Raw genomic sequence first — 11,813 nt, forward strand, 5'->3', positions numbered from 1 at the left:
TAGACTTGTAGGTGTAAAGTGGTTCCCTCCATCTTCTGAAAGGAGCATGTGACTTTGCGTAGGAGTTTTTTATGCTTTATTGCTGAAGTCATTATAGATGTGTCCTGAAGAACACATCTTGGTGCATTCTTCTCCCTTGTGCTAACGAAATAATGTGTATGGTCACTAAGTGGCTCAGACTGAGGATTTCATCCCAGATATTAAACTGATGTAACAAAAGAAGTGCTTTATTTTAGCCCAGTTTAATTCCTTGATCTAGCTCACAACAGTCCTGCATCTCGCAACAGTCCTGCACAAATAGTTGTGCATTGCTGTTGAGATGGTAGCAGAAAGACAGTAAGAATAAAACTTTTTTGGTACTACCACTGTGTTAGGGTAGTTGAAAGTATTCATGCAACTACAGTCTAAGTGAATTCAGGCAGGCATCATGTGAATTCACACCCCAACTAAGAGCATGCATCTGTGTGCAGACACACCCTTGATGAAGATAGGATTACATTTAGAAGGTTTTCCTTGGAGCTGTAATGTCTGGAAATGTAATCCCTCAATCAGCAAAGCAAAGGGGTTGGGACATCTTTTGTCTCTGAACATAACCTAACGATGACAGATTCCCCCATTATGTTCCTGAAATATGCATTTTCTTTTCAGTTCTCATCCATACTCATCGTTATTCTTACCAAGTGCAGCCTCACTTTAGATTTTACCTGCTAAAATCAACCCCACCCCAATCTTTTCAAATCGTTGATGCTATTACATCAGTGGCTTGACCATCTTGCATGTTCTTTTTGAGTCATTACAGCGTCTTCTTATGCTGCTCATCCGGTTAAAAGTCATCAATTTAATACTCAGTATTGTGAGTCTGTCTTTGGCATGTTCCCTGTCCTTGCCAGTAATGCTTCTCATGGCTCTTTTTTTTCTCATAAATATCTCAGTGCCTTCCTTGTTTTGCCCTGTGTGTAGTGCCCTTGACAGACAGGTTTACCAAGTTTGCTTGCTTGCATCCTTCAGCCCTCCTGCCTGTTGTCTTTCTTATGAAGAGGAGAAAATGAGCCTTTGCATACAGGAAGCAAAGGTACTTAAAGATGCTTACATGCTATATTGCATGAACATACTACATTTTATACTGTCATATTTTCTCTCCCTTTTTCCAACTATTCCCATCACCTTTATGCTTATGAGCCTCACTTATTGAAGTAACCTTAGGGCAGTGAAGCATTTTATGTATGTTTCTAAGCTAAATATCTGTCCTTAGTTCTTTTTCCTTCATCAATGCCCTCTTCCATCTTGATGATGCAACTAGAGGCATTTCACTGATACCCATGTTTGCACCACACTAGTGCAAATCCTTCAGGTAGGGACTTGAATAAGTTTTTATGGGACAGTTCATTAGCTATTTTGAAAACTTCCTGGACTGTCATTGAAGGTATAAATAAGCAGCAGCTTATTCTTTTGTTGGTGGTATAAAGAGCCTTGCATTTCCTACACATATGGGCAGCTGAAGAGCCTTGAAATAATGCCTTCATCTAGCTTGTGCTAACATGTTCCTGTAACTATATTGAACAAGTCAGAAATGCTAAGTGGGTTTGGTACTTTCAGAGAAGATGGAGTATTCCCATTTTCATCTCTTTAATTCTGTAGTGATTACTCCTTTAGAATATTTTGTTACTCATTCCTCTTCCACTGTCTGCCACACTTCCAAAAATGTGGTAGAAGGAGGATTCAGGGAACTCCTGCTTTGCCTGGAAGTATTTCTGTTCTGTGTTCATGGTTCTCGGGTGCCTGCTGCAATATCTGCCTTCTCCCACAGCCCCTTCCTTCAAACACTGATGAGGTAAGTGTGCAGAGAAGATAGAGGTTTACACAGAAAGCCAATAAACCACATAGACAAGAGGAAGCTATCATCATTCCTGTGCTGTGAGTTGATTCCTTTCTTTCTCTGTCCCAGATGCATCTTGAGTTATTCTTTTTATCCAGCTGGAGATAGTGGGGTACAGTATGGGCACAGCAACTGGATGCAAGGAGAGATCTTGATTAACAGCCCCATTTGACATCTTCCTATTTCTCCACCTCACAGGTGCTGCCCTGTGTCTCATGCTGTTTACAGATGCTAATTCTTCCAGCTTAAGCTGCTCCCTGGGCAATATCAGCAAGGATTAAAGGGATTCTGTCATATTTGTTTTCCGTCTTCTATGTTCCATGCACTCTTCTCATCCACCTTTGCAATGGCCCTGACCTTTGAACCAAAGGACTCCTAAGTCTAAAGGCCTGGAGTCAAATATTTGCCAATTTTGAGTTCGTAGTTGAAAAGCAAAGTGATTTTTCCAGCAATATTGCCCATTGCTCAAGTGCCTTTTTGAAGCTGGCAGCTGAGGGTTAATCTTGATTACTGAAACCAAGTTAAAGATTGCACTGGTCTCCACTGACATTTCACACTGAGAGAGCTGTCTTGAGTTAGCTATTCTGAAATAATAATTTTTTTAATCTTTGAGTATGACCATGTGTATATTCTAACTGTCGGTGTATTTCTTTCACTTGAGACTGGAAAGATTTTGCCATGTCCACCCCCTGCTTGGCATGCAGCATGCATGCCTGCATGTTCCCATTTCCGCCACAATGTGGAGATCGACTATGCTAATGCTGCTGCTCTTCTCTAGACCCATAAGACTGGGGGGGGGGGGGTGGTGTTACCTTTTTCCTATTTTGCTGACTTTGCATAAGGCTTCTTTTTATTCATATGTTGCGTGCAGTGAGTGGACTGTATTACCTAGCCTGCATTTGGCATCTCTTTTGCATTGGTCAGCTACACCCACCCAGAAATTGTTCTGATTCATTCAAGCTGTAGGTGAGCTGGCAGCAGGAGGTGGATCTCCAAGACCAGCTGGCTGAGTGAGCTCTGAAGGTGGTTTCCAGCTAGGAGTTCATACTCACCAGGTAGATGGATCAGGCACATCCAAGCATTCAGCCCAAGATACGGATGTTACCTCTTCAGGCTGAGGCTCATGAAAAAATATTTGGCACACAGTCTTCTATCTTCTCCTGACTGTACCAGAATCAAAACTACTCACTAGACAAGCTTACCAGATGGTTGAGAGGTTCACCAGGACTTTTGAAAAAGTACCAACCCCAAACTATTTGGCTCTGGTCTAGGTGACATAGACCTGTATCAGCCAAGTACCAGAATAACTGGTAACTGGGACTGCTCTGTTTACCATTCCTTCTATCACCAATTGCTCATGTGGATTTGCCTGAATGGCCATATATGACTGAATTGCCATTTTTCGTTTAGTGGTTGTCCAGCTGGCAACAGCTGCTGCCAGCAGCTGTGAGTCAGCAACATGTACCCAAGTTCACATAGTTCTGCACTCTTCAGCCTCAGTCATTTCTGCTTCTACATCTGGGAACTTTTCTATGATGTTTCACAATGTGGGGGCAGACTTTTTGCTCAGACTCCTCACTGTTAGAAGAAAAAGCTTGCATGAGCAAGGTGAAATGTAAACATTATTGTTGTATTGTTGGTGCATGAGTCTCATCCAGAATTGCTTTGGGTTCCCAAGTTTGCTGAGGTGGCTACCATATCCCCTGTAGGTTCATCTGGGTTGGCTTCAAGTGCCAAAGTCTGTGAGCCCAGCTGTTAAGATTTAACAGGCAAGCACTTATGCTAGTGATAGAGCATGGTCAGCAAACCCTGATAACCAGTAGTACCTTCCAGAGTGTTTATGGAGGTGAATGATCTCTGCTTATTCCCTCAGTGAAGAAATAGAATTGTACCATGGCTTCTCCCACATCCCACAGTAATGCTTCTCTTCCTGAATCTCACTTCCTGCCAGTGATGTTTTGGAGCCCACTAGGCAATTGCAGGCTTCTGGTTGTCAAGAAAATTGATGAAAATACTAAATTTCCATACAATTAGAGCAGCAATATACCTGTATGACCAGCTGACCTCCCTTTTTGTGTTGAAGGCCAGAACATACCAGGGTGTGTTCTAGCAACAAATATTGTAGGTGACACAAGGAAACAGGCTGACTAAATGCTGATTGGCACACTCCTGGCACCAGATACAGTTTAAGCTACTCAACAAGGCTGCTGGTTTTCTCAGAGCCTCCTTTCTTCTCATACTAGAGAAAAAATGTTTCTAGGCCATTTTTTAAAGAGAGTTGAATACTTTCTAGTCTCTCCATGTTGCTCTCATGCAATGGGCATGTTCTCCTGTCCTTTCAGCTGTTCATCTGATAGTCATCATGACTTCAAAGTGCTAATTTCTTACAGGAAAATTAATACTTCTGAAGCATTTGTCTTTTGGAAGTTCTTCTGTTTTTGGTCCAGAAACAAGAGGGTTTTCCATACTCCTCAGAAAGAGTGTTTTTCCATACTCTCATTCAGAGGTCTTTCAGAAAACCTGTACTTCAGTGAATTCAGGCATGTTGAGTTGTGTAAGTGTTGTAGTTTATGATTCATGGTTGTCAGTAGCCAGAGATTTCCATCATTCATCCACCTCTCAACCTCACCCATTGAGGGTTAGACAGGTGTGCCCTCTATGGTATTGCATTCCAGGGAACTGTCTACAAGCTGTTCAGGAAAGAGATTGTTTCCATGACTCTTGACTTGAATTGCATTCTTTCGTATGGTAGCCAGGCCACCCCACTTACATTTCCTGCATTTTGTGGTTGGATAAACCCACGAGCAATTCAGGTTCATGCTTCTCAGTGTGTATGATATCCTGAGTCTTCATGAAAGAGTCTGTGACCCTAACTGCTTGCCTTTGTCTTCTGCATCTTTCTTCTCCTTGGTTAGATAATTATCTAATAAAAAGAGAGGTAGGATGCACATTCTTCAGTCTCTATGGTTCTCAGAAAAGGGAGGTTATCACAAGCTTTTAGTGGATATCCAGAACTTTCCTTCTCAGATCTGGAGTGTTCATCAGGATAATCAACATTCTTCCTGGTGTCAGCTTGCTTACTGCCAGACAATCATTGCTCATTTACTGTTGTGGTGCAGCTCATGACTTCTTGATTGATGTACAGTGGGAAATGCTGCCTGATCCTTTCTTGATTATGTGGTAGTTAATAGCACTAAAAAGTCTACTAGATGTATATGTCTGCCTAAATGACCAATTTATCTTTTTGGTGCATTGATCATTCCAGTTTCTCTCTAGTGCCTCAACAGTAATTTTTTTTGAGATTCCTACTGGAGCTGATAAAGCCAGACCTTTCCCTAATTCAGCCAAGGTCTACGTTTTGCCATTTTACCCATTATTGCCAGTTAGCTGGTTCTCAGGTTCTATGACCACATGTTATTTAAGGTCTTCACAGCAGGGTCAGCTCCGAGGCCAGACCAAGCTGCTCAGGGTTTCATCCAGTCTTGGGAGCTCCCAGAGTTGGACACCCTGTGCCAGCACTTGAGTATCCAGTTGCAAGTTCTTGTTTCAAGTTGTGCCTGTTGTCTCCTGTCCTCCTGACATATAACAACTGTAAAAAGCCTGGCTCTGTCTGCTCAGTGACCTCCCTGTAGGCACTGGGGAGCTGCTGTTAAGGTTCCCCTGAAGCCATTTTTGCTCCAGACTGAACAAGCCCAGCTCCTCCAGCCTCTCCTCACAGAGCAAGTGCTCCAGCCTCTACCATTTTGGTGGAGGCTGAAGTTGCTCCAGTTTGTCAATGTCTTTCTTGTACTGGGGAATCCCAAACTGGATGCAGTATTCTGGATGCAGTGTAATGAGTGCTGAATAAAGGGGGTAATCACTTCCTTCGATCTAGTGGCTGTGCTGTTAACACAGCCTATGATGTTGTTGTCCCTCTTTGCTGCTAGACACACTGCTGGTTCACATGCAGCTTCAGGATCAGGAGTTCTCAGGGCTCACAAGCCTGTGTTGTTGCAAGGAGCTTTTCCTTCTGAGATACAGGGTCTTGCATTAGTCCTTGTTAAATTTTTTAAGGTTTTGTATTGGCTCATTCCTCCAGGCTGTCTAAGGGTAGCCCTGTCCTCCAGTGTGTCAGCTGGTCCATCCCCTGCCACCTCCCACTCCTCACAATTTGGTGTCATGCACAGACTTTGTGAGCAAGGGCCATTAAGCAGTGCAAGATAGATTGCTACAATACTCCACTTTACTGGCCTCCAGGTAGAATCCAACCCATTAACCACTACCCTCTGTGCCTCAGTATCCAACCCATTTTTTGTCCATGTAGCTGTCCAAGCATGCAGACCTTAATGTCCTAACTTTGGTACAAGAATATCAGTATCAAATGCCCTTCTAAAGCTGAGGTAAGTGATATCCACTACTTTCCTATTTTCCACAAATCCAATGGTTTTATCACAGAAGACGAGGTTAGTCAGACATGATTTACACCATGGTGTACCCATTGGTGACTACATGCTAACTGTCACAATCATTTTCTTCTTATTCCTGTGCCCAGGAATTTCTTTCCAGAGCACTTGCTCCTTGATTTTCTCTGAGACAGAAGTGAGTTTACTTGGCCTGTAGTACCCTGGATTGTTCTTTTGACCTTTCTGAAGATGTGTGCAATATTTGCATTCAGTCATCTGGGGATCACAGATCATGACATTGATGCATTGGCTGACATGATTTTTAAAATACAGTAAAAAGCAGCCTTGCAATGGGCCATTTCTCTCATGCCTTTAGATATAGCTTGTCTTGTCCCATGGTCTCAGGTGGGGCTGGGTTCTTGCGGATAGTCACTGACTAGGTCGTCATTTACTGCTGATAGCTCTTCTCGTTGAACCCTGCCTCTAAGCACAAAGGCATAGGAGACCTTGTCAATAAAGACTGAAGCAAAGAAAGCAATGAGTAACTCTGCTTCACCTGTTTCTCCTGTCACTAAATCCGCCACCCATTCCGCAACAGGCCCACACTTCCCTTGTTCAGCTTTCTATTGCTAATGTAACAGTAGACCTTGACATCCTTGCAAGTCTGAACTGGAGCTGAGCTTTGGCTTTCCTGACACCATCCCTACATGCCTAGGCAGTATTTTTAAATTTCTCCTCTACAGCCTGTCCCTTCTTCTGCCTCATGTATGCTGCCTTTTTGCACGGGAGCTCATCCAAGCCAAAATTTTGATGTATTTAATTGTCTTCCCAGTATCAGAATGGATTGTTCTTGCCCTTGGAGGGTGCTGTCCTTTACTGGCCCCTCCACTGCTGCTGACCCACAGGCTGTCACCCAGCCAAGTCATCCACCCTATAGAATAGTTCCATACATCTGAGCTGCTCTTTTACAGAGATAGCACATCCTCTCCTTGCCCTTCCTGAAGTGTGTCTCTGTCCACTGCAGCACTCCAGCTGTGTGAACTATCCCATCATGCCTCAGTTGGACCAACAATGTCATAGCTGTGTGACCCCACATGGAACTCTTCTTTCCCCTGCTTGTTTCTCAGGCTACATGCATTTGTGCACATACACTAGAAGTGGACTCCTGCCTTTTTTTATACTTCCTTGAGGCTTTTACAGCTTTTACCATGCACTCCTCTCTTTCTATCCCAGTACAACCCCTTCCTCACTTGACTGCACCTTGTAATCTCACTTTTCCAGTGTTCCTAGTATAAAGCTTTTATTACCAGATTAGGCAGGTTTTTGGAAAAGCAGTGCTCAGCCATCAGAGAGGGCCCTGTGGTCATAAAAGCCAAATCCTATAGCTGACCCTAGTTGTGATATAAAATCTTGATCTGCAAGTTCCATCTGTTCCTCTTTAAGCCTTTCTCCTCACTGGAGGCCACCTGGGTCTCCACGCCTTTGACCCTTATCTGCTGAGCTGTGTTGCTCTTGATACACTGCAGGCCAATTAATAAAAATAAAACAGGAAGTCTGTGATTCTGTGAATGCTTCAACTGATATGACACATACTGAACAGGAGGAGAGGTGAGAGCACTCTCCTCATGGGCACAGGTCAGGGAAGCTCTCTAGACTCAAGTAACAGAGCACAAGTATATCCATGGTTGTGTACTGGACCTCTCACATAGCATTGCCTGCTAATATGTAACATTAATTGGTTTTGCAGTGAAGGCATGTCCTGAATAATTTTTGCATGAACCTAAATGGAAATGTGGTAGATATAATCCAGTTTTCCTTGATGATGTTTAGGTATCTTAGTCATAAGAACACACTTTTTTTTATGGACTCTCCTTTGGATCCTGCTTAAGCACAGGCAGCCTTACTGAACTTAAGCAGGAATTTCTGTTGAATGCAATTTTTCACTCTTATTTGTAGGTATTTCAAATTATTGTGAAAGATACTGTGAAGGTATGAGACTTGTTCTGAACACATTTGGACCAGTTCCAGAATTTTCAGGTGAAGCTGAACAGAAAATCAGTCAGGTAAATATGAAGTTAATAAATACAGTAACATTCAGAACAAAGAACTTTAGGTTTTACCATTTGTAGCATTTCAGTTTACTGTTAGAGGTACCTGTAGTCTGTATTTCTTGTGTGAATGTGTGTTTTAAACAAAAAGATCAGCAAGCAGAATGCAAGTCTCTTGTCAAAGCACTTTGATGTACATCAGTGGAAATGGATCTAGCAGCTGAGTAACATTATTACTAGACAGAGGAGTCAACTCGTAACAACTATGGGTTATTGACATTAAATCCTCCACACTATTTCTTACCAGTTCTGTCCTGTGTTCTCTACCATAATATGCACATCTCCAAGCTTCCTTTCCCACATTACTTCTCTTTCTGTGTCTTCTTCCTACTCCATATTTCTGCATAAACCCTGTAGCTTTTTTCTTCTGGATGTTCTTTTTCTTGGTTTTCTGTACTTTACAAACTAGAGTTCCAGTGTGTAATGCGTGCAAATACACATTTAATTTAAGCATGTGAGCAGTCCAGTAAGGTTACTTGCATGATTAAATATAATCATGTTTAAGTGTTATACTGGATTGAGACCTGGTTTATCCATTAAAATTTCTAAGCCCACCATTTATTTATACTGACTATATAGAGGCTGTTTTGTTAGGCCACAGGAATTGGTTGAAGTATTGTCATATTCTAACTCTGCCTTTTCATAGTTCCCTTTTTTAATGCTTCAGTAAGAACTGAAGTGTGTGTTAAATTGTTCCTGATAAGTAGTCAGAGATTAATTCCATATGTGAAGACAGTCTGTCTGGAAGATAGCATTTTTTGTTCCAATTTATGTTAATGCAATTTTAACATCAGCTATGTTAAAAAGAAATCTTTATGCTTAAGCAACATATAGTGTTTACGGTAACAGTCAATAGTGTGGAGCTATTCATGATTAGAAACTTTTAATTGCTATGAAACAGTCTGGGTTCCACTGGATTCCACTTCAGCATCTGTTTGTGTGTTTGCAGTCTTCAATGCCAAAGATGGGCTTGCAAGAATCCCCTCTTAAGAGTAAAACATTAAGCATTTCTTATCTTACACCTCTGTCCCTCTCCCTGATTTTTTTTCTGGATTGACTGCAGCTTGCCAGTCATTGGTAGCAGTTTCAGGTTTTACCCAGTTTCTCAATACTTGCCTTTTAAACCTAAGACCTTAGGTACTATTTTGGCAAAGATGACTTTGTGATCTCTACCTGCACTCTCAAAACAGCTTTTTTTCATTGAAAGAAAATCTGTGACAGAGTACCCTGGCCAGAGCTTACTACCTCTTGCTCTCCTTCCAGTGATACATTTAACTGGCACTTCTAAGGCAACTTCAGCTGTGCACTCAAAAATACCTTCCCTCCCCCCCATTTTGTTCTAAATGTCATCTTTGCATGCTGTCTTGTTCAGATTTTAACATCTTGTTCAGGCTTTACCTTTGTGTCCTCAGTAGTACTGTGCTTTCTCCCCTATATTCCAATAAACAAAAAAAAATCGTAATTGTGGGTTTGTTATGTGTCTTCCCCTGTCATTCTGTTTATAACTGGCAGTCCTAATGCAAAATGTTTTTAATAAACATGGGATCCCTCATTACATTTATTAGGAGCCAGAAGAGAGATCAGAGCTTTAAATACACACAAAGGAATTTGGTTTAGAGCCCATTTTCAGCCACATAAATGTCCAGGTTGCCTCATTCCTACTTAACAAAATGTTATTATCAAAGAGACTAGACAGTGCTGTGTGGGGCAAACCAAGAGAAGAGGCCTACACTTTGTTCCGTAGGCACCTTCATTGCCACATTCAGGCCAACCTTCTCCACCTGACAGCACTCCTCATACAGATTAGCTCATTTCCAGTCACCCATGTAAAGAATTAGTGGTTTATTGCTTGTGATTAACTTACAGTTTGTGTGGATGACTGCTTGGTCTGATGCAGGGAAAGCAGGAAGACAATGCTGGTGACAAGCTTTTTACTCAGAATGAGAGATTTAATCATTTTAAATTTTCTGTTCCAGGCAATGTCTGAGAAAATTCCAGTTGTTCCCAAAGTCCTGGATGCCAGGAGAAAATGGAGAGATGAATGTCTTGCTGGTCTTTCCAAATTGAAAAAACAAATGAAATCTGACTGAGGTGCACCTTGTCTAACAGGAGAGACCAAACAAAGAGCAGATCTTCATTAAAAAATAGGAAATTCTTGGTCATGCAGAAGAGGAGACTGAACGTGCAACCAATGATATGCACAAATATAGAGACCAATGAAATATTTGGTCCAAATTTGTCATGATATAATTCATGAATAACTGGAAATAGTTACTATGAAGTTCTGTTAAAATTTATCAGATTACTATATATGCATTAAATGTGTAAGCATTAGTAGTTTTAGCAATATTAATATTGTGCAATGCTGGAACACAATCATGTTTTAAATAATGCATTTTTCAGCTTGCTTAGGAATTCAGCACTTGAACAGTATTTGCTTATGCAGGGATCTGAAATAGGCAAACATCAGCTGTTTGTCACTGAAGAAAATAAGCCTTCACCCACTGGTCACTGCAACAGCAAGGTTAATTTGTAAAGCACTGACTGTAGATAGAAAGTTGTACTGAGTAAAGAGTAGATTCACTGGCCAGTGAGCTGAGACCTTAACAGCAGTAAGGGTGGCTTCAGCTGGTATTTGTAGCTGTTCCACAATGTAGAGGAAATAATTACTCCTCCTTTCCCTCCCTTTGGCACTTCTGTACCTATATGATAATCTGTGAGTAAATAAAGCAGAATTCCCCCTTCATCCCTTACCCTGTTCCTGTAAGACTCAGCAGAGATCCACTTGGTCTTTAAGACCATGCACCTGGTACCCCATGACTTTACCTCCAGCTTAAGTCAGATGTTTGATGCTGACCACTGGCATTGCTGCATAAATATGTACCCTCTTTTAAGACTGGTCTGTGAGAAATAAGATATTTTGATGTAATAGCTAGTTTGGGAGACAGTATGGTATAGTGAATTGGTGTGTACTTTATCCCAAAGTACTCCACAACTGTCTTGAGTCATCTTGGGATGACTCAGGTTCACCTCTCTGTTGCCATGTCTGTTTTGTACATTATCTGAAGCAAGAACTGCTTCTTTAGGACTCAGCTGTAGTGAATGTAACAGCTGTAGCGGAAGGGATCCCAGGTATCTGCTATTCTGCTCTCCTACAGAAGGAAAGGTGCAGCAGCTTACATGCTATCCTTCCTACAGGAGACACAACATCTCCTCCACATACAGGGGCACAATATACACATTGAAGTAGTAATATCCTCAGTTGCTGCAGTGGTGTGTTTGGTGCACAGCAGGCAGTGTTATTATGAATGTACGTACCCTGTAATATAGTTGGACTTTGATCTTAGCTGGAACCTTAGGGCATTATGCAGATAGTAAGAATAACTCAAAACAGTGCATTTCACCCACATGCTTAAGTCATTTATAGAGGGTGCAGCACACAAGTTG

General features: G+C 41.7%; 1 protein-coding gene across 4 annotated transcripts in view; it reads left to right on the forward strand.

Moving 5' to 3' along the window:
- The window catches only part of CRYL1 (crystallin lambda 1), a 66,680-nt gene extending 55,130 nt beyond the window's left edge, over positions 1-11,550 (forward strand). For 3 of the 4 annotated variants that reach the window (XM_057399658.1, XM_057399657.1, XM_057399656.1), the window contains 2 exons: positions 8,215-8,321; positions 10,343-11,550. In XM_057399658.1, coding sequence (XP_057255641.1) covers positions 8,215-8,321; positions 10,343-10,456 — 221 coding nt within the window. In that variant the 3' untranslated portion in view covers positions 10,457-11,550. Of the gene's footprint in view, positions 1-1,807; positions 1,902-8,214; positions 8,322-10,342 lie in introns of those variants that run through there. The other variant, XM_057399659.1, reaches the window with a different exon arrangement.
- The last annotated feature ends 263 nt before the right edge of the window (positions 11,551-11,813 follow it).

This window comes from Pezoporus wallicus, unplaced genomic scaffold (assembly GCF_028554395.1).
Source record: "Pezoporus wallicus isolate ANWC-B61680 ecotype Strahan unplaced genomic scaffold, APGP_CSIRO_Pwel_v1 scaffold_6446, whole genome shotgun sequence".
Classification (NCBI taxonomy): Eukaryota; Metazoa; Chordata; class Aves; order Psittaciformes; family Psittacidae; genus Pezoporus; species Pezoporus wallicus.